Consider the following 26,172-nt stretch of genomic DNA (forward strand, 5'->3'; position numbering starts at 1 on the left):
AGAATCAGCATCGTCGCCGCCGGGAGAGTTGTCCGCGGCAGGTATGCCGTGGAACCAGTCTACAATGTTCAGAGAACTTCATATCTGACTGTATCGTAATACTCAAGTCCCTTTCCTCCACTACCGGCTTTAGTTCAACTCCGCCAAGTGTATAAGTTATTTTGGGATTACCGTTCCCCAGGTGCAATACCTTACACTTTGCTAGATTAAAGCATAGCTGCCATTTTTCTGACCATCTCTGAAGTCTGTCTAGGTCATTCTGAAGAAGCTCTGCTTGGCGGCAATCATTAACTACTCTACCAATCTTTACATCTGCAAATTTAGACACACATCCTCTATCCCTTCATCAATTTCATTTATGAAAATCAAAAACAACAATGGTCCTACTACTGATCCTTGGGAAACCCCACTTCTTACATCAACTCAATCTGAGGAATAACCATTTATCACAACCCTCTGCCTCCTGCCCTGAAGCCACCCTCCTATCCATCTAAGGATTTTCCCTGTGATTCCAACCTGTTCCAGCTTATAAAGTAACCCCTCATGTGGGACTGAGTCAAATGCTTTGCTGAAATCCAAATAAACAACATCGAAATTAGTCCCTAATCCAGCTCTTAAGTGACCCTGTCAAAATAGCTAACCAGATTAGTTAAACATGATTTTCCTTTTACAAAACCATGCTGAGTATCCTTCAGAATTCCATTTCTATCTAAGTGATCCTGAATTCCACCTTTGATCATAGTCTCCATTATTTTCCCTACTACTGAAGTTAGACTACGGCTGGTAATTTCCCACTTCACTCTTAGAACTGTCCTTATGTATTGGAGATACATTGGCACTTTTTCAATCCAACAAAATCACTCCCAAGTTCAGTGATGCTCTCATAATTTGCCTCAATGGTTCAATGCACTTACTTGCCACCTTCCTTAAGATTATAGGGTAAATACTATCAACCTCAGGAGCCTTACTGGTCTGTAGGCTCGAAAGTTTTTTCATTAAATAAACTTGTGAAATTTCAACATCAAAAGTTGTTCCACAAGGCACAAAATGTGTAACAAGAATGCCTTTTATGTCAAAAAACACAAGAACCACTTGTTTGTCAGCTGAATGAGAAGCTCAAAATTTCTTAGGTCTTGGTGCATCAGAATGCTTCTGCTCACTCAACTGTTGTTTTATCTCTGGATCATAGTGAAAAATCCAAGTTTCATCATGAGTCACTATTCAGTTTAAGTTTTGACTCTGTGTTTCAAAATGATCAAGCATTTCTTTGCACAATCTACTCTTTTCTGTTTTTGTTCCAGAATCAAATTGTGTGGAATCCAGTGGGCACAGATTTGTGACATTTCCAGGTGACCTTTTGCAATATTGTGAGCACTATCATGTGAAATGGACATTCTAACAGCTAATTCACAAAGTGTAATTCGCCTGTCTTCATCCAAGATTTCCTGGGCTTTTGCAATTCTCTCAGGAGTTGTTGAGGCAGAAGGCTGGCCGGGTCTTGGATTATCTGCAACAGACTCATGGCCTCCACTGAATCGCCTGTGCTATTTAAGTATGGCCATCCTATCAAGATACTCAATACCATACGCTTCATTCATCTCTTTAACTGTTTTTGATGCATTTATCTGACATAATAACGAATCAATAACAATAACAGATTGAACACAATATCACCGTTCAATCTGTATGTCTGACATGATACTTGCTTCAAAACGATTATCAGTGATACAGGGCTAAAACAACTCTCTTCACGCAACACTAGCTCATCAAATACTGGCATGTGGACACAGTCTGTTCCATATTGATCAGTGAGAGTGCCTGTACTGGCAGTTATTGAAAGTTCGCATGGTAAACATAAAATCTTGAACTAGTCTGCAAATTAAATGATCACCCCTTGTATAAAAAATTTATTGAAATTTTTTAAAAAATATTTATTGAGCCATTCCAGATTTAATTAAAAGCAGATAAATAGAAATCCGGCAGTTATTATTTCTTTTTTCCATATAGTTTGTATATAAAAATTACCAATTTAAATTAGAATTTAGTTTCATTTTGAAAGTTATTTAAGAATAGAAGGTTCAACCTCAGATGAGCTAAAAGATAATAGTGGAGATATGAACCACACCTGCTTTTTTCAATCCTACCCACTCTTAGTGCTTTTTTCGAGAGACAGGTCATATTACACTAAAATGATTTTTTAAATGATGCAGCGGAATTAAAAGACTGCTTCTTGGCCAGAAAATCAACCTGATGTTAATAATAAAATGTGTAACAAGGCAGAGTCAGCAGCTAGATCTGATCAAGTCTTGAAGAAATTGGAAGAGTTTTTCAAAGAAATTAAGACGTATTCCATTTAGAAAAATGTAATGAACGTAGTCAATGCATGCTCAACACTTCTATAATGGACTGGGCAATCTTCAGACTCAGTGTAACATCATGGATGAAGGTAAACAATTTCTCAGTAGACTAATTTTTCATTATTTCATAATAGTCAATGATGACTTAAGGAAAGCTATTTATAAGAAGGATATTAGAAATGTGGACCAGTCTGCAACAGTTTCCAACAGAGCTGAAAATCTATCCAAAGACAAGAATTGGTGGTAAAAAAGAAGCTTGCCCAAAAAATTGCAAGAATTTGAAGACCTCAACAGCATGGCTAATGAAAGATTCCTACATCAGCTGCAATTTGAGAGGTAGACAAAAATCTAGAAAGATCAGGTAATCAAAGAGATTGCTGATATGTAAAAGGATCAGAAGGAAATTTTGAGTTGCTTAAAGCAATCCCTCTCAGTTCAAGGAAATAGGTAGTAGAGAAGACAAAAATAAGCCATATTCTAAGAGCAGAAAAAAAAAAGTTTTGTTCTGTTTCATTTGTGGGAAGAGCAGCCATTTTGCAAAAAATTGCAGAAGCCAAAACTGTGAAATTGAGTCATCAACCTCAAGTAGGTCTAAGAAGGCTCAGTTAACTTCTTATAAGAGATTGACACCTCCCTCAACCTACACAATGATCAGGATATAGAAACAGATAATATACATGAATCTATAATATCTATTTAGTCTAGTGAAAGTTTTATTTAGTCTAGTGACAGTGGTACTATTATTAATTGTATTACCCAATGTCCTATTCATCCAATCTAAGTGAACTTCCCGATCTCAAACTTCTTAAGAATGAGTTGTATTTTTCTCCTGTAGATTCAGATGCTAACTCCAATAGTCTGTTAAGTTACTTAATATTTACCATAGGTAAAACAAGATGTTTAGTTATACTTGATACCAGTGCACAGAAATCATTAATCATTAATTGATTGAAATCAACTAGACTAGTTGATTTCAGTTTGTATCAGCATGGTGGAGAAAGTAATAATACTAATTCATGAATATTCTGGTCCTAATCATCGCTTGAGATTTTGTGTTATCAGTACAGGAACCCTTAACAGGGAGCAATCATGGAGTGCTAAGGTAGAAGATAATGAGTGGAATTTCAGTTGTTAAAGATAAGGGCAAGACTTTAATTTCAGGAAAGGAGACTAGCACAGTCTAAGATGCCACTATAATTAGGAAAATATAGCATGATGAGAATGCTGAGGTTGATATATAAGGAAGTGGCTAGTTTAACAGAAAATCAGATAGTGAAACACAATTATAGAACAATAAAAGCTCAGAAGCATATTTAAGTCATAAGTTGATCTGTGATAATGTCACTGAAATAGGCTGTCAAAGGCTGAGTATGAGAAATTACTGGATAAAAGAGCAAAGAAAGGAACAAGTATTTTTATACATATGTAAATACAAAAAAGAAAAGAGAACCATAAGACCCAGGTGAATGAAAGAAAGCAAAGGACCCACATCATGTCAGTAATCTCCAAATCCAATCATAGGACCAAGCTTGGAATGAAAAGAGTTTTCCTATCAAAGCTTTGTAAAGTTTGATGGGAAAACAGCACATCTTTACTAAGCTTCTTTTTCTTTTTTTTTAAGGTTTGATCTAGATTTTATTTTTTATTTTTTTATCCATTTCTTGTTTTAATATATTAAGCAATCTTGTAACCAAAATATAACTGTTTTATTTTACTTTCAGATCAGTTCTGTTATTAAAGTGATGCATATTAAATTTCTTGTTCCTTTTTATAGATTGCAGCCTAATAGTGCTTTTTGATCAACATGCAGTTCATGAAAGGATTCGAGTAGAAGAACTTATTAGAGGTAATTAATAATAATAATCTTGATTATTGTATTAATAATGATAATAATAATAATAAGTTCAGTCTAGCACTTAACCCCCTATCCACCATGCTCAACAGCAGCAAGTACGGATATAACCTCAAAGAAGGAAGGAAAAAGCTGTACACCCTCACCCACCTGATGTACATGGATGACATTGAGCTCTACGTGCAGACCGAGAAGCAACTCCAGCAACTACTCCGTATTACTGAAGAATTCAGCAATGATATTAGGATGGAATTTGGTCTAGACAAATGCAAGATCTATGGATTGCACCAGGGAAAATTAGTCAACCGAAACTACCAGCTGCAGACTGGTAAAGAGATCGAAGCCATGGCAGAGGGAGAGGCCAACAAATACTTGGGGATGATGCAGGCTCTGCAGTTACAGCACAAGGAAATTAAGGCCTGCCTGACCAAAAAATACCATCAGAGACTCAGAAGCCTGCTGAAAGCAAAGCTGAATGGAGGGAACACAGTTAAAGCCGTAAACATCTATGTAGTCCCAGTGCTAACTTACTCCTTCGGGGTCATAGATTGGACTAACACCAAACTGGAAGATATTATGAGAAAGACAAGGACAATGATGACTGAGAGCCACCAACAACATCCGAAGTCAGCTGTGGAGAGACTGACAATTGCTCGGAAAGGAGGAGGAAGGCCAGGGGGCCAACAGAAAACAGTGATTGCTAACCTGAAGGATTACTTCCAGAAACACATAGCAGCACTCCACCAGGCCATAAGGAAGATATACAAGTGGCATATCCCACTCAACCTTAGCTTGGAGTCCTCTTCCAACCAGGAGGCACAAACGAAGCTAGAAAGATGGGCAGAGAAGATGCTCCATGGCAGACACTACAATGATCTCCATCAAGATCACATAGATAAAATTGCTTCCAATGCATCGAGTGGGACGCTCTTGCCCGAGACTGAAGGATTCATGCTTGCTATCCAAGACCAGGTAATCAACACCAGAAACTATACAAAATACATTGCTAAGGGGCCCGGAGTGTCCGATGACACATGTCGACAATGCCACCTGCCCTCAGAAACGATCCAACACATCACCGTGGGATGCAAGGTGATCACCCAGACTGAGTACATTCGTAGACATTACCAGGTAGCCAGGATAATACATCAGAAGCTAGCAAGAAAATACCAGTTGATCGAAGAAAGCATACTGTACTACAAGTACAAACCTCAGGCAGTACTAAAGACCCTAACCCACAAGCTGTACTGGGACCGTGCCATAATAACGGATAAGACACAACAGACCACACACATAACCCACGTGGACAAGAAGGAAAAGGCTACCTATCTGATTGACATAGCAGTACCCAACACTGTCAGCCTGCAGAAAACCCATGGGGAAAAAATCAGGAAGTACACGAACCTAAGGCAGGAGATCAAAGAGATGTGGCATGTGCAGCAAGTTACAACCATCCCAATCATCGTGTCAAACACAGGTATGGTGCCAAAGAACCTACATAACAGCCTAGCAGCAATAGGTTTCCCAGCGAACACCTACAAGGAACTCCAGAAAGTTGCAATCCTGAACACCTATAGGATAGTCAGAGAGTTTCTCGACCAACAGTAACACCAGACATAACAACCACCATGTTTACTTGGTAGCAATACCCGTCATGAGGTGGAATCCCCAGTCAGGGAGAAATAATTTATTAATTATTATAGAAACGCATGTTTCTATAATAATTAATAAATTCAAAGTTCAGATTTATTAATTATTATAGTAATTAAGTTATAGTTATTTTTATTATGTTTATAGTTATTTGTATTATATTTATACAAAGATATAAAGGTTTTGCCGATATGGCTATCTAGGGAGCTGCTAGGTGGAACTTTCTTTATTGCTTACAAATTACACTGATGAGCCAATACATTGTGACCACCTACGTAATATGATGTTGGTCTTCCTCATGCAGCCAAAACAGCTCGTACCCAGCGAGGCATGGACGCTACAAGATTTCTAAATGTCTTGTGGTATCTGGTACCAGCATGTAACCAGCAGATCCTTTTACTCCTGTAAGGTCTGTGGTCGAGACACCGCAGATCGGAGTTTCTCTTCTAACACAAACCACAGACACTCATGGAATTGATGCCTGGGGATTTTGGAGGCCAGAGCAATACCTGAAAATCTTCCTCATGTTCCGCAAACCAGTCTCTAACAATCTGGGCAGTTTAGTATGGCGCATTATCCTGCTGAAAGATGGCACCGCCAGAGGGGAAAACCGTTGCCATGAAAGGGGACCCAGGGTATCCCAGCAGAACATCGCCCAAAGCATGACACAGCCGCCACCGGCTTGTTTTCGTCCCACGGTGCATCCAGGCCCCATCACTTCCCCAGGTAAACGACGCACACGTACCTGGCCATCCACATGGTGCAACAGGAAACGTGATTCATCGGACCAGACGACCTTCTTCCAATCACTCAGGGTACAGTTTTGATGCTCGAGTGCCCATTGTAGGCACTGTTGCCAGTGAACCGTGGTTAGCATGGGCATTCGAAGCGGCCTGCGGCTATGCAGCCCCATTTTCATCAGGGTTCGATGTACTGTGTGTTGTGACACATTACTCCCATCACCAGCATTCCAATTACTGGCGAGTTGTGCCACAGTCACTCTTCTGTTGCCACGTACCATCCAGGAGAGCCTTTGCTCACCTCAAGCATCGATGAGCCATGGTCGTCCAACGCCCCGTCAGCGGTTCATGGGTTTCCCCTCCTCAGACCACTTTCGGTAGGTACAAACCACGACTGACTGTGAGAACCCCACCAGCCATGCTGTTTCAGATATGCTTTGAACCAGTCGTCTGGCCATTACAATTTGGCCTTTGTCAAACTCGCTTAAGTCCACTGCCTTTCCCATTTGAAGAATAAGAGTAACACTGATTAATGGAGCTCAGTATCAGGTGTTTTTTATACCGTGTTCTGACTGGCACACGCGCCGTAGTTCACCTGCAGTTGCCTCGATTTGCATAACGATTCACTGGTCATAATGTTTTGGCTCATCGGTGTATTATTTTTTGTAATGTTTGATTTAAAATTAATAGTATAGTTATTATTTTGTGATTCTGATTAACTTAGTAAATTTGTTTGTTATTTAGAATTTCTTAAGACATCACAGTTAACTGCTGTTGCCATTGTCACTGTGCCATTCTGCTATTCTCAATAAGAACGTTAGAATTTTGCTGTCGTTATGCTAAAAATTCTGCTGCCATTATTATAGTATTAAAATAGGTTATACTTTGGGATTTTTCTACATGGTTCTATGGCAATGTAATGAGTATTCAGAAGAAAGAAGCCTATAAAGTATAAATTTATCGCAATACAAACAAAGTGTATTTGAAGAGAAATCATGCTTTAATGTGACAAGGATGCATGAAACTGATATGATTTATCCAATGATATTAAAGAAGCAATTGGCAAGATTACCAAATTCCTAAATATTATAAAGGCTGTACCTGTGAACTTGAGGTGAATCTAAGCAGATTGGAAGTATGTAAATTCCTCTTCAATTTAGGTGGTCCACGGGCAAAATGGATAATTTTATTTCTGTGGAAGGGAAAATTATGGAAAGACATATTGAAAGAGTATCTGGGCAGAAATGAAATTATATGAGAAACACATTGGTTTCTAATAATTTCATTCCTGAATGTTTTAAAGTATTATCTTACTAATTACTTTACTATCTGACAAACTGTTTATGAGGTTGTCATAAAATAACTGGATGTAAAAAATAATTTTGATGTATATATTTATACTTTTGTAAAGTTTTTGATATTGTTTCACCTGAATGCCTCTTTTTATAAATATGAACAGTATGCTGTTGATAAGAAGGTACTACAGTTGATAAAAAAACAAGGGATGTTTATACAGTGGCAGTTATACTGTATAACTGCATCACCTTAAAAAAAGTAACATTTGTAGTGAAACATATAAGATATTGTTTGATTACAGTCATTTTGTTTGTCGCAAAGCAAAGATATTGCGGCAGATAATGCTTCTGTTGCATCAGACAGTAATTGCAAGGTATTGCATTAGCCATTTCTATAAATATGGCATTGGAAGGGTATACACGCTCATTAGTATCCTCTTTTGTGTAGGTGTAAGCATGGCTCCATACGTTCAGTTGACACCAGAAAAAAAAAAGTGTAGCTGTTGCTCTGTCCCAGGAAGGGCTTTCTATGTGGGTTATTGCTGATAAAATAGGCTGCCACCAGTCAACAGTATCCCGGGTGATGAAATTAAAGCATGAAACCGGTGATGTGAAGAGAAGACATGGATCAGGCCATAAGAGAGTAACTATGCCTTCACAAGATCGATATTTGAAAGAGCTATGCCTTCATAATCACCATGCTAGTGCTCCTGATCTAAAACTGTACTTTGAGATGGCCTCTAGTGTTGAAACAAGAGCACGAACTATCCAAAGACGGCTTTCGGAATGTGGTCTGCAATGCCAATCGGCCCAAGAAGAAGCCTTTGTGGACCCAACAAATGAGGAAGAAGTGACTTACTTGGCTAAAATGCATGTTTCATGGCCAAAAGAGCAATGGGACACCGTCATCTTTTCTGACAAATTGAAATTCAACCTGCATGGCTTGGATGGGAAGCGATATGTCAGAAGATGAAAATCGGAGGCATACCATCCTGACTGCATAACACCGACTGTAAAGTTCCCTGCTGGTCAGATGGTCTGTGGATGCATAACAAGCAAAGGGGTGGACGAATTAAGTTCATTAACAGAATAGTGAATGCAGAAACCTACACTGCTATCTTGGAGGAGTGCCTGAAACTTGTTATTAGGGATCACCTCACAGATGTCCAAAACTGCATTTTTCATCAGGACTCAGCACCTTGCCACACAGCAAAATTGGTAAGTTTTATGCTATTTAGATTTAATGATGAGTTTGTTTTCTTGGCTCACAAGGCTTAAAACATACTTATTCCAATGTTTTCCCTTGTTTTTCTCCCTTAAGGTGCAGTCATACCTCAGAAATACTGGGATTACAGTGTTGGACTGGTCCGGCAACAGTCTGATTTGAACCCTATTGAAAATTACTGGTACATAATGTCATCTAAAATTGCTCAGAAGATGCCAACAAGTAAGATTCAGCTGGAGGAGAGCATTGTAAGGGTGTGGTACCACGAAACTGGGCAACCATATATCCAGAAGTTGATTAATTCTATGCCAGATCATTGCAAGGCTGTAATTACAGCTCAAGGAGGAACAACAAAATATTGAGGACTTATTTTTCTGATTTACAGTACATAATACTATTACGTTAACTTGTCATTTCAGTTTGTACACATAAATGCAATAAAATGTATGATTGCCATTTGCATGATTTCTCATATTTCCATTAATTATGCATTTTACCCTTTGGCTTTGGGAAGATATTTATGGCAATTAGGTATATCAAGTGGAGTCTTTTTATTGGATTTCATTCACCGAGATAGATATCTCATCTAACAAATGCATTTTGAACATTTCTTCAACCCACAATGCAGTGCAAAACACACTATTTGCAAAATTCACAAGTGATGCAGTTTTTGTGTCGCCGCTTTAAATGGCTATCATTCTCAGTGTATACTGAATGTTTTTAATGGTGTTCCATCATGTTCATTACCACTCTCCTGTCATTTTTCATATTTGCTAATGTCTCTAATGAAGGAAAATCTCTGCACATCTATCTAGGCATATCATGTTTGATATCAACCTTTGCTGATCATACAAAGGTTGGGACAGTGGTAAATAAACAAGATATGCTACTAAATTGGTTGATCTGAAAAATGACACTTAAAAGTACAGTTTCGGGAAATTATTATTATTAGTAGTAGAGTGGCATATGATGCAAGAATGCAAGCTTATAAAGCATCAGCCAGAAAAAAAAAATAAAACAAAAGACCTCCCACATCACCTGTCCATCCTCCAATAATTTGTCTAGTCCTTCCTTGAATTTATTCAAACTGCCCACTTCCACAACACCAGATGAAAATTTGTTCCGAACACTCAACCGTTTGCTGGCTGATGGAAAATCTCCGCACTTCTATCCTGCAACCATCCTTCCTCAGTTTGAAGTTATGCCCCCTCGTGAGTAGTCTGAGCAAGAGGAAGAATGCTATCAGCATTGAGCTTGCTCAATTCATTCAATCCTTACCAAATATAAGATTCTACTTTAGATGATGGTAATCCTAACTTTTCTTGTTATTTAGGAAGTAATAGACTTAAGAAATGGATAAGATTTAAGACTAATTGTGCATTCCAACATGAAGTTCTCTAGGAACTTCATGTTGGAATGCAATTTTAGCAGTAGAGTCAAAGAGGTGGTCATTCTGTTACATAAAAATTTGGTTAAGCCACATCTTGATTATTGTATAGAGATTTGGAGCCCTTGTTTTCAGGAATGTGAATCTGCTGGATAAGATGCAGTAAAGAGCAACGAGGTTACTTACTGATACAAGCAAATTAAATACTGGGGGAAACCTTTTTTCTTTTTTAGGTGGCACAATAGAACAGGGGTTCTCATTGGGAACAATATCGCCCCCAAGAGGGTGAAAATTGGTTTTTGGGGAGCGAAAAAAATCATGGCTATTACAATGGTTTGTGGCCCTCCAAAGTTCAACACTTCCGAGAGACATATTATTCCTTAATATTTAATTTCCCTCATTGGGTTTTCTTTTCTCCTGAGACAACTGATTTTTAACATATAGGTATATTATATTAGGAGTGAGTGAGAAATTTTGATAATAGAAGGATAGTGGGCGTGATTTGATTCAACCACCTTTGCTCTTCGTAGTCCCCTTGTATAAAGCAGTGGTTAGGCCACACCCTGAGTACTGTATACAGGTCTGGAAACCTAATTTTAGAAAGGATGCTGGAATGAGTACAAAGAAGGGCAACAAGATTAGTGAATGGAACAAAGGGTTGCTCTCACGAAGAAAGGCTTAAGTCTGCAAATTACAGTGTCTGGAAACTAAGCACCTTTGAGGTGATCTGATTGAGATGTATGAGGCCTTGAATGGTTTGAGCACGCTGAATTCTGATGGGATCCTTCCACTTGTTCAGATTACTAACCTAAGGGGTCATAAATTGAAATTAAGAAAAGACAGATGTAGAATAGATGTGTGGAAATTTTCCTTTAGCCAGCGGGTGGTTAATTGCTACTTTTATCTGTGTTGTGGAAGTTGATAGGTTAAATAAATTTAAGGAAGAACTGGACAGGCATTTGGTGGAAATAGTGTGATTTTTTATTTTTTTTTTGGCTGATGCTGCATAAGCTCATACACTTGCTTTCTTGCATCACATGCCACTACTACTACTTCATTAAGTTTTCAAAAAATCCAAGCCATATAGTATATGTTGTTTTTGTGTTTGCTGATCTCCTTTGCTAAATCTGTCTCCCCTTCACTTTCTAAAAAAATAATTATTGTATCAAAAAGTTTTACAGATCTTGTTAAACTGTTTCCTTTAGAAAGCCATCTGACTTCTGTATGTGAAAGAAGCCTCACACACTGTTCTCCATTATAAACACAAAATTTTCTGAAAAGGCAATCATATTTGCTGTGGCTTTATTTTTTTCATGGTTGTAATAACTATAACTGAGAGATTGATAAAGAACTGGACTAATATTTTTTGCAACCAGATGATGTTGGTACACAATGCAGTGTATTGCAAGAACTTCAGGATATACATCCTTTAGGTGGGTGATAAAATCATTATGTCGTCCAATCATGGAGGTAGCACCATCAGTGGCACAGGATACCAAATTTTCAAATGGTACTTGTTTTTCAACAAAACATGTTTTCACAGCAGCAAAAATGGATGCTCCAGTACAGTCAGTTTCTATAGATTTTACAAACAACATCCCTTCTTGCAATTTACAATCATCAGAAAAATAACGAACGTATGCCATTAGAAGGTAATTGTGGTATGTCAGTAACTGTGGATTCAATCTGAACAGAAAACTTTCTTGTTTTTAGTTTGTCAATTAGCTGCTCTTCAGTGGTTTTTTTTTTTTTTTTTTAGGAGCATTAGCAACTAAGGCCATATTGCTCCAGTATATGCGGTGGTCATTCCTTAACCTTTCCGCATCCTCCGTATTTGGTGGTGACGGGCTCGAACCCCGGTCTAATCAAGAAGCGTGTGCTACGCACTGCTGCTCCTTCCCACCTGGCTACGGAGGTGCCTACTCTTCAGTGTTAATTGACGTCTCATCAATTCGTCTTCAAATTGAATCATTGCTCAATGGCAATGCTTTTAAAATACTGGAAGGATTTTGAAATAAACCACTGTTGAAATTACAGTCACTAATGCAGGTCGTATAACAGTCTCAACAACTATATGAGCACTACCACTTTTTGCAGTGATTTCTGAAATTTTATAAGACAATCATTCCATCGTAATTTGTTTGTGTATTCTTCTTAAATAAGGAAATAATAGTGTTACGTTGCTCAAAATTCTATTTTAAATTTTTAAAATATTCAATATGTTTACCAACTTTATCAGGATGTTTCCTTTTTAAGTGATCTAAAAGTCTTGATGGTTTCATAGCCTAATTTGAAAAAGAACTATTACACATAAGACACATGGGCTGTCTTGAGGCGAATGGGCATTCAATAAAACCATAAGCTAGATATTTATCCAGATACTGTCAACACTTTTTATTTTCAGCACTTGACATGATTGATGATGGGTTGAATAACTACAAAGAATTAAATAATAAAATATAAACTGTTTTTATTTAACTCTCATAGCCCAAGTCACTCACAAAAGCACTGCAGATCAAAAATAAACAACTTCCACAAGGAAATAATAAATTAATACTAATTGTCACATAGAAAGTAGAAATAATAGACTGAAACATACCTCATATATTGACAAATGAAACAAAAGAATAAATAAATAAACCATGTCGCCACCAAGGTCACAGATGTTGGAAAGGTGCAAATGCCAAGGATTGTGTGGAGACGTTACCTCTGAAAGCACATCAGCATTAGCATTAGTAGAGGCATATGATGCAAGAAAGCAAGCTTATACAGCATCGGTCAAAATAAAAAAAAAAAACACTTCCCATTTCACGCATCTATTTGCTCAAAATGTTTAGTTCTGCCTTGAATTTATTTAAGCTGTCGACTTCTACAACAACAGATAGGAGTTTGTTCCAGCAATCAACCACCTTCTGGCTAAAGGCAAATTTCCACACATCTATTCCACAACTGTCTTTCCTCAATTTGAACTTATGTCCCCTCGAGCGATTAATCTGGGCTAGAGGAAGAATCCCATCAGAATTCAGCGTGCTCAAACCATTCAAGGCCTCATACATCTCAATCAGATCACCTCGAAGGTGCTTAGTTTCCAGACACTGTAATTTGCAGACTTAAGCCTTTCTTCGTAAGAGCAACCCTTTGTTCCATTCACTAATCTTGTTGCCCTTCTTTATACTCATTCCAGCATCGTTCCTAAAATTAGGTTTCCAGACCTGTATACAGTACTCAGGGTGTGGCCTAACCATTGCCTTATACAAGGGGACTACGAAGAGCAAAGATAGTTGAATCAAATCACGCCCACTATCCTTCTATTATCAAAATTCCTAATATAATATACCTATATGTTAAAAATCAGTTGTCTCAGGAGAAAAGAAAACCCAATGAGGGAAATTAAATATTAAGGAATAATATGTCTTTGAGAAGTGTTGAACTTTGGAGGGCCACAAACCATTGTAATAGCCATGATTTTTTTTGCTCCCCAAAAACCAATTTCACCCTCTTGGGGGTGATATTGTCCCCAATGAGAACTCCTGTTCTATTGTGCCACCTACAAAAGAAAAAAGATTTCTCCCAGTATTTAATTTGCATGTATCAGTAAGTAACCTCGTTGCTCTTTACTGCATCTTATCCAGCGGATCCACATTCCTGAAAACAAGGGCTCCAAATCACTATACAGTAATCAAGATGTTGACTTAACCAAATTTTTATGTAACAGAATGACCACCTCTTTGATTCTACTGCTAAAATTGCATTCCAACATGAAGTTCCTAGAGAACTTCATGTTGGAATGCACAATTAGTCTTAAATCTTATCCATTTCTTAAGTCTATTACTTCCTAAATAACAAGAAAAGTTAGGATTACCATCACCTAAAGTAGAATCTTATATTTGGTAAGGATTGAATGAATTGAGCAAGCTCAATGCTGATAGCATTCTTCCTCTTGCTCAGACTACTCACGAGGGGGCATAACTTCAAACTGAGGAAGGATGGTTGCAGGATAGAAGTGCGGAGATTTTCCATCAGCCAGCAAACGGTTGAATGTTCGGAACAAACTTCCATCTGGTGTTGTGGAAGTGGGCAGTTTGAATAAATTCAAGGAAGGACTAGACAAATTATTGGAGGATGGACAGGTGATGTGGGAGGTCTTTTGTTTATTTATTTTTTTCTGGCTGATGCTGTATAAGCTTGCTTTCTTGCATCATATGCCCCTCTATTACTAATAATAATAATTTCCCAAAACTGTACTTTTAACTGTCATTTTTCAGATCAACCAATTTAGTAGCATATCTTGTTTATTTACCACTGTCCCAACCTTTGTATGATCAGCAAAGGTTGATATCAAACATGATATGCCTGGATATATGATATGCGGAGATTTTCCTACATTAGAGACAATAGAAAATATGAAAAATGACAGGAGAGTGGTAATGAACATGATGGAACACCGTTAAAAACATTCAGTATACACTGAGAATGATAGCCATTTAAAGTGGCAACACAAAAACTGCATCACTTGTGAATTTTGCAAATAGTCTGTTTTGCACTGCATTGTGGATTGCAGAAATGTTCAAAATGCATTTGTTAGATGGGATATATATCTCATCTTAAGTAGTAGAACTTAAGTAGTTTTAGTTCATTGCCTTATACAGAGGGACAATCACCTCCTTTTCCCTGCTAACAAAATTCCTATATATCATTGACAAAACCCCATGACCTGCCCTGGCAGCCTGTCTGGATTGCTCAGAAAACTTCATATCTGACTGCACAATTACTCCCAGGTCTTTTTCATTTTCTACCACCTTAAGTGTAGTACCACACAGTTGGTACGTTTCTCTGGGGTTACTTCTACCCATATGCAGTACTTTGCATTTATCAAGGTTAAACTTCAGTTGCCACTTCTTAGCCCATCTGCCCAAATTATCTAGATCCTGTTGCAGTAGCACACTGCCATTACTGTCATTAACAACCCTACCAACCTTTGTAATATCTGCAAACGTCGACACTAAGCCTGATATACCTTCATCAGTATCATTGATAAATATACAAAACAACAGAGGACCCAACACTGAACCCTGTGGGACTCCACTAATAGCATTAGTCCACGAAGAGCAGCACCCATTAATTACCACCCTCTGTCTTCTCCCACTCAACCATCCTTTTATCCATTGTAGCAACTTACCCTTAATTCTGCTCAAACTATTGTACAAATTCTACTCCAATTTGTACAATAGTCTTCCATGCGCAACAGTGTAATTTCCCTTGAAGTATCGCTTCAAGGGAAATTAATTACTCAGTACACTGCAAATGCGTATTAAAAGCCTTCACTTAAAAGCTGGAAATATATGAAAGCAATTTAATGAGAAAACAATTTAATGGTATGCAAGAGTCAGCTGAAATCAATGAATCTCTCACCGAGAATAATGTTAAGAATTATTGAGATCATTTGTGTTCTTTAAAAGGTGATATGAAAAATAGATTTTCAGATTTATTTTCTTTTGAAGTGAAGCCATGGATGTTAGATCCAATTGAATGTGATGCCGGGTCTGACAGCGAAGAAATTCAAGAAGAATTCATTGAAATAAAATGTAACAAAGAATGCAAATATAAATTCAAAAAAGGGAAATGGCTGAGTTGTTGGGATCAAAAACAACTAAACTTGTCTGAAATTGCCAAAGTACTTCTTTGTTTTCCAATGTCTTATATGGTTGAAAGTAGTTTTAGTTCAGTAAATAAAATATTAACAAAGGAAAGAAACAGAATTGATGTATGTTCAAGAGGAGACATTAGAATTAAACTTACTAACATCATACTGAAAATTCAACTTTTTGCTAAGAAGCATCAGGCTGAGGGATCCCATTGAGTAAAAAGAGTAAAGTATTTTCTTGTTTAAAATTTCATGGGGGAGCGATTAGAGAAAAAAAATTGTCTAAAAAATTCCTTTAGGGGCGATAATTAAAAAAAGTTGAGAAACACTGATCTAGAGGAAAAACGGTTAAATTAAATATGCAGATAAAAAGTTGCAGAATGAATATCAGAAAATTCTATTTTAGCCAAAGGGCTAGTAATTGGAAATAAATTATCACCTAATGTTGTAAAACTAGAGAACTTAAGTAAATTAAAAGGGCAGATATCTAGATGAAGCCATGTTATTTTATTCTTTGGACCAGAAGTTCTCAAAGTGTGGGGACTTGGTTTTTTTTGGGGGACACTTGTTGTTTTTATAAACACTTTTTTAACAAAATATGGACAAACTATTCCACTAATGCAATCCAGGTATGAAGCATTTTTTATTTTTTTTCTTATATTTGTATTTTATTTCTTTGAGATTAAGTGTATTGAAGTATTCATTACTTTATAAATGTATGTATATTCATAGCTATATTTTAGGTCAGATCTGTTTATTTTCACTTGTTCTGGAACTTGGGGGGGGAGAGTATGTGAAATTTAGGGAAAATTTTAAGGGGACTCATGGTCTAAAAGTTTAGGAACTTCTACTTTACACTGATACTGAATAAGCTTGGCTTCCTTGCAGCTTAAATTCTAATTCTAACTATAGAATTTGATTTCAGAGATTAAAATTTCACATATGTACACTGTTTTCATATTTTTCATATCTTTATTGCTGTCATCTAAAAATACATTTTTTCTGATTTCTATCTTTTTTTTTTTTCTTTTCTTTTTTTTTACACCTGCTGCAACTTAGAATATTTATTTACCTCTTCATTTATTTTCATTAGATCTTTATGAACAAAAGCACAATGGAGAAGAATGTATCAAGTCTTGTTGTGTTGAACCACCCATTTCCTTGTACATGAGGCCAGAGGAAGTGAGATTACTTAAAGTCTATAGTAATAAGTTGCTTAAACTTGGCATTGCATTTCTACTGTCTTCAGAAGATTCCCTTAAAGTTAATGTGACTTCTGTTCCTATCTGTCTAGTAGAAAAGGAAACTACTGAATTGAAAAGGGGAAGAAATTCAATAGCTGAATCTTCAGTTAAGGTTAATAGCATGTATTTTAGTTTTTGTTTAAATTACTAAGAATGATCCTTAAAAAAAAATTATGATTGTTTTTATCAGTTATTGATTTTTGCTTATATGAAATGCAGGCAGCCCTCACTTCAACTTACATTGATATGCACTTTATAACTCATGTTATTACTTTTGGCTGCCTGACCTGTACTTTCACCAAACAGTACAAATATAAAGCTGAACATGTTTATAAATGTAGGAACAATTAATCTAAAGATAAAACACATTATGATGCATTGCATTCAACACAGGTATTGTACTTTATCCTTAGATACAATGGTTATTATGAGCACGATTGCATACTTTACAAAGTTAACTGATTGTTACTTGATTAGATTATATTGTTTATATACATATCTATAAAAAAAAATTGCATATTGGACTCTTGGTCAGGAACATAATCACCTATTATACTGCTGTGTCTGAGGGAAAATCCCTTCTTTCAGTCGCTTTCTAGCAATATAATTATAAGTCTGTATTTCTTTCCATTTTGATTATGATTATTATGAGATAAAGCAACTGAATTTTCATTAAGAAATGTTGAGCAATTATCATAAAGAATTGTTTTGTACTGTTTAAAATATTTTCTACCTGTCACTGAAATTCAGTATTCATTATATCTTTTTGGTCCATAGGCATTCTTTTTTTAAGCAATCATTCCAATAAATTATAGTGATGAATGTTCTGAATTAATTTAAAATTAGACTTTATGGCAAGGTGTTTTTATCATTTTATCATTTTTAAATAGATTTGCATTGAAAAATGTATCAAAAAATTGCTAGATCATTACTCAGAATTATCATCACCCTTGTGGGGGGGTGGAATTTTGGATTTAAATAACCTTGGTCTTCTCAGATGAAAGAGACCATTTGATCAAAGAATTGCTGGTGCACTATCTGGAGGTGGAAGTGGGTAGTGCAAATTTTGGTTTCAGCATAGCTCTTGAATTTATTTAGATGAATTGTCTGAATAAATTTAAGATGTAATACATTAATCTCTTACCTTTTTCATGTTGTGTTTGCACTATCAATTTAATGACTGTTCATTTTCTTTTACAGAATTTGTTTTCAACCCTTCAGCAGTTACATAGGGATTAGTCTCCTACCTCGAAGCATTTTTTTTTATACTCCTGAGTTTATCTACTTATTTGTAAATTTCACAGATAGTGTGAGGATTGGCTGGCTACTAAAATATTAATCCAGCTAATAAGCAAGTAATAAAAGCACTTCAAGATGGAGATCACTACCGAACAACCATTACTGTTATGAAATAAACCATTTTTTATTTCATAACAGTAATGTTATGAAATAAATGCTGTGGTTCGGGGGAGAAACAAAGGGGGCGATTCTCCAACACATCACAATCTCAAAAAAATGTGCGAAATGTGAAATGTTTGCCGACCTTTCTAAAACAGGACATGATCTTGCCAAGGAGGAAGACTCTGTGTGTGTGCGCTAGGTGTCTGGAGTGTCAAGAAATTAGGTGCCAACTCAGCATTCTGTTGGGCGTCTATGAGAGCTTGAGGTGTAGGGTAAATGCACTCGAAGAAATTAATATGAGGGTCCCATCAGGCTCTCAGCTACCCAGCTCAACAACAGAGCTCACTCCTGTGCATCAGGCAACACAGAGGCAATCTCCAAGGCAGAATGTGCTGGTCCCAAAGGAACTAGTTATTGTTGGTGACTCTATTGTCAGGGAGATGGAGAATATACTTTGTAAGAAGGATAGGTGGAACAGGACAAGGGTATGCCTGCCAGGGGCAAAAGTTGACATTGTAGAGCAGATATCATCTTTTCAGGGCACAAAAGGTGATATTGTTTTACACGTTGGAACTAATGACATTAAGAGTAAGAGATCTGCAGATTTACTCAACAAGTACAGGTCAATGTTGAAAAAAAGTCGCGAGTTAGGGTTGAATGTGAAAGTGTCTGCAATTTTGCCCAGACACAATAGGAGGGAGTATATGATGAGAGCCTTGTCAGTCAATTCGGACCTGGAGAGATTGTGCAAGGCTCAAGGAATAGAATTTTTTTCAGCCTGGTCTGTGCTTGTTGACAGTAGAGACTGCTTCTATAGGGATGGGATACACTTAAATAGAAAGGGTGCAAGAATATTAGCTAATGCTATCGAGGCAATGTTAGGTGGGTCGGAAAACTGCTAGCATGGGGTGGGGATACACAGACTAAAAGGTTAACAGTGGCCGCAGGCAGAGGCAAAAATGATTCTTGCACTGCTTCTGTTAGAATGGGCAGCAGACTGGAAAACAAGGTAATGGAGATTTCCAGGACTGCTGGGAGTCATAGTGGAACAAGTGAATACATGGGCTGTGTTAGGGTGGCTAGGAGCAGGAACAGGTGCATGTATACTTGCATGTACACCAATGCTAGGAGTATAGTTAATAAATTTGATGAGCTTGAATTGCTAGTTAAGACATCAAAGGCAGATATTGTTGGGATATCAGAGACATGGTGTCACACAGATATAGGCAGTGCAGAGTTGGAATTTGGGGAGTACAATGTGTATAGGAAGGATAGACAAGATAGGAAGGGAGGAGGGGTTATGCTGTTAGTTAAGAAACACATAAAATCTAAGGAAGTGCATCCAATTGATGTTGGTGGACAATGCAGTGTTGAATCTGTTTGGTGTGAAACAAGCACTGGGAAAGGAAAAAGGAGAGTAGATGTGTGTTATAGGCCTAATGAATCTGATGAGTATAATGAGCAATTGTGCAGAGAAATAGAGAGGACCAGTAAATAAGAATGTCTTATAATGGGAGATTTTAAATTTCCAGATATTGACTGGAACTTGTGGTTGGTCACTCGCACACTAGTAAGACTTTTTTGGATTTATTGGATGACTGTTTTCTACAGCAACATGTTTGAGAGGCAACCAGAGGGAGTAATACTCTTGATCTGATTATCAGTAGTGATTCTTCATGCATTAAGAATCTGCAGATAAAGGAACCGCTGGGCGACAGTGTATTGATGTGGGAATTATTTAAAGATGTAACTACCATCAAGGCTAAAGGGAAGGGCTTTTGCTTTCATAAAGGTGACTACAGAGGTCTCAGACAGTTTTTAAATTCTGTACAGTGCGATCAATTGATGATGTTACCAACAGTGAATTCTAAATGGGAAGCCTTCGGGGACTTAATTTTGGAGGCAAATAGGCTTTTCATTCCAACTAAGAAATACTGTTCAAGGTTTAAGCCTAAATGGATGTCAGATGAATTAATAAGGCTAGTGGCAGAGAAGAAGAATGTCTGGGATGCATATAAAGTATCAGGCGATACAGAAGCCTATGCCAGATACAAACTAGTCTGTAATCAAGTCACAAAGGAGGTTAGGCAGGTGAAGCCCGATTATGAGAAATCTTTGGCAAAGGATGCAAAGAAAAACAGCAAGGAGTTCTTTACTGATGCAAACTCTAGAAGGAAAGGGATGAATCAGATTGGACCACTTAACATAGATGGGTTGACTATTGATGATCATGCTCAGGTAGCTGATAAACTGAATGGATATTTTGCATCTACATTAACACAGGAGGTATTCAATGAGGGGAGTGCCAGAAGTTTATCAAATGCTAACAGGGAGCTAACTGATTTTGTAATAACTGAGAGCAAAATGGAGGAGAAATTGTTGAAGTTAAACATAAGGAAGGCACCTGGGGTGGATGGGATCTATCCAGTTGTATTAAAGGAGGCAGCAAAGGAAGTAAGCAAACCCTTAGCCATAATTATGAGAACTTCCTTGGACTCGGGGGAGGTCCCCATGGACTGGAGGTGTGCAAATGTATCACCAATTCACAAAGGGTGACACAAGTAACTACAGACCTGTTAGTTTAATTTGTGTTCTAGGGAAAATAATGGAATCACTGGTTAAAGCACCATTACAGGATCATCTAGAGAAGACTGCAGTAATAGTTAAGACACAGCATGGGTTTGTCAAAGGGAGGTCTTGTCTTACCAATTTGATTGTTTACTATGATGTGGTTACAAAGGAACTGAATGCCAAAAATAATTTTGATATTATATACAGTCAGTCCTCGTATAGCACGATAGTTGTGTTCCTAGAAATCCTCGTGCAATGCAAAATCGTGCAATACGAACAACAGGCCCTATGGGAAAAATAGGGTTAGATGCTGACCACCCAAGATTGAACACACATTTGTGTTCAATCTTGGGTGGTTCCTTTGCTATGTGTGAGTTGCAGCAGCTTAATTTTCACATTCCTAAAGTCAGTCTTTAAGGTATTTGTAATCAAATTCTTAACATCATTACTGGTTTTCAGTTCACTGTCTTCTTTAGCATGAATTATTAATACATTTTGTTGTTTTGTTATCTGTAGGGGGTTTCCTTGGGAAAGGAAGAGCCATCATCTTGAATTGTTTGTTGAGGAGGAGCAGATGATATTGAGCTTCCACAAACAGTGCTAGGGCTTTTAACTGTTTTTCAATTAACAATTTGTGAGCATCAGAAGTTATTGTGGAGAGAGTATCCACAAAAGCAGCCCTCAGTTTCTCATTATCTATAAGAAGTGCAGTTGTAATACACTGCTTGACAAAATTATCAGAACAAAATGTTTTTCATGAATATTTTATTGTGAATAGTGTCGCCAAAGGTGAATATTTGATATAATAGGCATCCTGGCGTGCAAATTCAGAATATCCAATAGAAATCAATCTGCCACCTTAGAGAGCCGGACATTATGCAAATTATTCATGCCTATAAAAACATGGTTTGTGACCACATCACTTCATTCCTGTTTTTTTGCTTGTTCAGTGAGATAGCCACATCTCCACTACTCAGGATGGAAAGTCATTGTCATTTAGATGATTCTTTGAGATGGCAGGCCATTGGATGACTTGAAGCCAGGCAGTTGCAGGAGGAAGTGGCACGTTAGCTTAATGTGTCACACAGTATCATCTCAGCACTTTTTTTTTTTTTATCGTATGAAGTGAGCAATACACGAAGGATCAGTCTTTTCCTGCTTCCTTTGTGTATTGGCTGTGAAGTCCAACCTGAGAGTACGGCACCATCGTAATACCAAGCCCGAGGTGGGATTCAAACCTGCGACCTTTGGGTTGCCAGGCAGGCACTTTACCCACCCGGCTAGCCCAGTCTGCATCTCAGCAGTATGGAAGCAGTTTCAGAAAACAGGAATGATTACAAGAAGAGCTAGCCAAGTCACTAGAGGGCTATGTCATCCAGAAAAGACCACTGTCTGGCTCCAACAGCAAGACAGAACCCCTATGATATCCTGTTGTCAGTTGTCTCTTGATGTTACTGCAGCGGCAAGTGAAAGCATTTCCAACTAGACTGTTAAGAAGGCGGCTCAATTTAAGTGTACTCTACACAAGGAAGCCACTGGTTTGTATCCCATTAACCCCAAACCACTACCCACAGAGCTAGTCTAAACTGGTGCCATGAGCATGTGACTTGGAGCCCTGACAAATGGGGTACAGTTCTGTTCTCTGAGTTCCATTTTAGTCTACAAACAGATTCTAGATGTTATTTCATCTTTAGACAATGAGAATGTAGTACCATCAGATTCTAGATGTTATTTCATCTGTAGACAACAAGAATGTAGTACCATCCCTCCAACATTAGAGAAAGGGACACTTACAGTTGAGGTGGTGTTCTTGTGTGGGGTGTAATAGGGATTAACAACCACACCCCTCTTTGTGTTTTTGATAGGTGTACCGCGATTGTGCACAGGTATTGAGAACAGATCCTCAAACCCTGTGTGTGACTTTTTAGGGGTGCGATTCACTGAGATTTTCTTTTCATGCACAACAGTGCACTGCACACAGAGCTCAAATGGTGGAGGAATATCTTGAAACTGAAGATATCCAATGACTTCCATGGCCAGGGAAACCACCAGACTAAATCCAATCGAACAAGTGTGGGACACCCTTGAGCATTGCATTGCATGGCGATATATATTGAGCATGGTTCACCACTGTTAGGCCTGTTTAGCCATTGGAGGGGATCATATGCTGTACCGATGTCATGTACCATATTTTTGAGCATCTTGTATTGACTTCTGTAATGTGACCCTTTTGGTAATTGTTATATAATCCCATAAATGTCCCTTGTACCTGTCCGAAGTTTCTCACTATCTTCTCATTTCATCATTATTCTATGGTACAACACAATACCAAATTTTGCCCTGCTTCATTGTAAGCTGCACGAGTTACGCCATGTTTTCTATGTGTTCTGTGAATTTTGTTGAGCAGTGTAGTTTCTAAACTGTGCCATTTGTCCAAAATAAAATTGCCAGAAGCTTTGGTTATTCTGTTAGCTTCACACGTAAGGTAGCTCATAATATCCTTCCTTAGGTTAGAATTCTTGAAAAATTGATATTGCATCTTGATTATTGTCAGAATAAAATTCAGTGGAAGCTATGTCAACAACACTGTCCATTTTAATTGCATTTTGTGATAACTCTGGAACACAATTTGCCACAGATTGGATAGAATTAGGACTTAGGTCAGCATTCTGAGTTTTTCTCTAGAGTCATTAGATTTCTGCATTAATCTAACATCTTAAGACAAGATTTTCATCCAAACCAACCAAGGGAATACAAGGGTTCAAGTAATTTTTTAAGTTATATATACAGCTGTGCTGGTCTTACCACATAATGGAGGAAATTCCTCCAAGTTTGGAATGCCTTTTCATCCATGAGACATACATATGAATACTTAAATTATAATGCAGTGAAGTAGTGTCAGTATATAGTTGAGGAAACAGTCACAATGCACAATATAGTACAGGGTTGTTAAAATTAAAGTATCCCTATGTAGAGGGCTCTGGAGCGAGTTCTGAGGCTCATACTGAAGAGAAATTTGGACAACGGGTACAATAAAGAATGCGCTTGCCATTTATTGGAAAAAAAATTAGTTACAAAATTTGTCACTGTATGGCATGTAACTATCTTAGTTTGTTTGTTATTTGGTTTTTAGGAGCATTAGCAACTAAGGTCATATTGCTCTGGGGATATGCGGTTGTCATTCCCTGACCTTTCCGCATCCTCCTTATTTGGTGGTCACGGGCTCAAACCCCGGTCTAATCAAGAAGCGTGTGCTACGCACTGCTGCTCCTGCCCACCTGGCTACGGAGGCGCCACCTATCTTAGTTACGATTATGCAAATAACATAAGTTATTTGCATAATCGTAAGTTATTTCCACAGTGCCACTACTTAACTCTACTGTACTGTACTGTATAAAAGCAAAGCAGTCTCTTCAAAATCATACAGTAGATGTTTGCCTGCACTACAGCAGCAATGCCAACAACGTTGCAGGAAAAGACACTATTAGTGAAGCTGTACTATCAGAACAGCAACAATGCAGCTGTGGCTATCAGAGAATTCCGACCTCAGAAGCTCATAAGGCGTGGACCTATGACTGTTTGTGCTGTCTGCAAAATGATTGCAAAATTTGAAGCAACAGGACACCTTGGTGTTCAACCAGGTAGAGGTCGAAAACAAGTGGACTCCTCTTGTGTTGAAGATGGCTGCCGTGGATTTATCAAGTCAATCTCCATGTGGTAGTGCAAGTGTGCCAGATGTTTCTCATAAAGTGGACATGCCATATTACACTGTAAGGCTAGTAATGCGTCAGGTGTTGCGGTACTATCCTTACAAGATGCACATGCTACAGCAGCTAAAGCATGGTGATGCAGATATTCGTGCCACATACTCACTTCAGTTTCTAGCGCGAATGACGGTGGATATCATTTGGCCATGGAACATCCTTTGGAGTGTGAAACTCACTTCTGCTTAAATGGACAAGTGAATATGCACAACTGTCGCATTTGGGCAACAAAACACCCTTCAGTTATCCAAGAGGTCACGTTGCATTCTCCAAAAGTGACAGTGTGGTATTGATATATGGCCACATTCATGATTTGAATACATAACACCATATTTTTTTTAATACATAACACTGAATGGACCTCGCACCTGTTCCGACTGGACAGCGATATTATGAAATGTTGGCAAATTTCGCAATACCAGAACTGCAACAATGTGGGTGCCTTCAGGATACCATATTTATGCAAGATGGTGCACCACCCCACATCCACCATTGTGTCTAAAGATTGCTAAGGCAACACTTTACAGACGAACGAGTCATCAGCTGTTGTATCCAGACATCTTGGCCACCCCGATCACTGGACCTCACCCCATGCGACTTCTAGTAGTGGAGTTTTTTGAAGAACCAGGTGTATTGGGAAGGATGTCAAACTCTGGCAGATCTGAAGGACATCATGTGCTGGCTATTCCAGTTGACATGTTATGTTCTGCTGTAGAAAATGCTATTCGAATGGAAACTGTTGTTGACCAAAATGGAGGAACACATTGAACAATTGTAGCACTGTTCAAGTGATTTGTATTGCTACAGTGCCATATAGTGACAATTTTGTAACTATTTTTTTTTCCAATAAATGGCAAGTGCATTCTTTATTGTACCTGTTTTCCAAATTTCTTTTCAGTACGAGCCTTAGAACTCGCTCCAGAGCGCTCTACGTAGGGATACTTTAATTTTAAAAACCCTGTATATTGTCTGAATATAAAGTTATTTGATATTTTCTTCTTGTTGTAGTTCACAACCAGTACCCTTTGTTCAAAGTTCAGGG

At 37.8% G+C, this 26,172-nt stretch overlaps 1 protein-coding gene across 2 annotated transcripts in view; it reads left to right on the forward strand.

The window, feature by feature from the left end:
- The window catches only part of LOC150088464 (DNA mismatch repair protein Mlh3-like), a 186,186-nt gene that overhangs the window by 130,386 nt on the left and 29,628 nt on the right, over positions 1 to 26,172 (forward strand). For both annotated transcript variants that reach the window (XM_090370784.1, XM_090370783.1), the window contains 2 exons: positions 4,130 to 4,203; positions 17,244 to 17,506. In XM_090370784.1, the coding sequence (XP_090226910.1) occupies positions 4,130 to 4,203; positions 17,244 to 17,506 (337 nt within the window). The remainder of the gene's footprint in view (positions 1 to 4,129; positions 4,204 to 17,243; positions 17,507 to 26,172) is intronic.

The sequence above is a fragment of the Mastigoproctus giganteus genome, chromosome 3, assembly GCF_048544385.1.
Source record: "Mastigoproctus giganteus isolate SK-2022 chromosome 3, ASM4854438v1, whole genome shotgun sequence".
NCBI lineage: Eukaryota > Metazoa > Arthropoda > Arachnida > Uropygi > Thelyphonidae > Mastigoproctus > Mastigoproctus giganteus.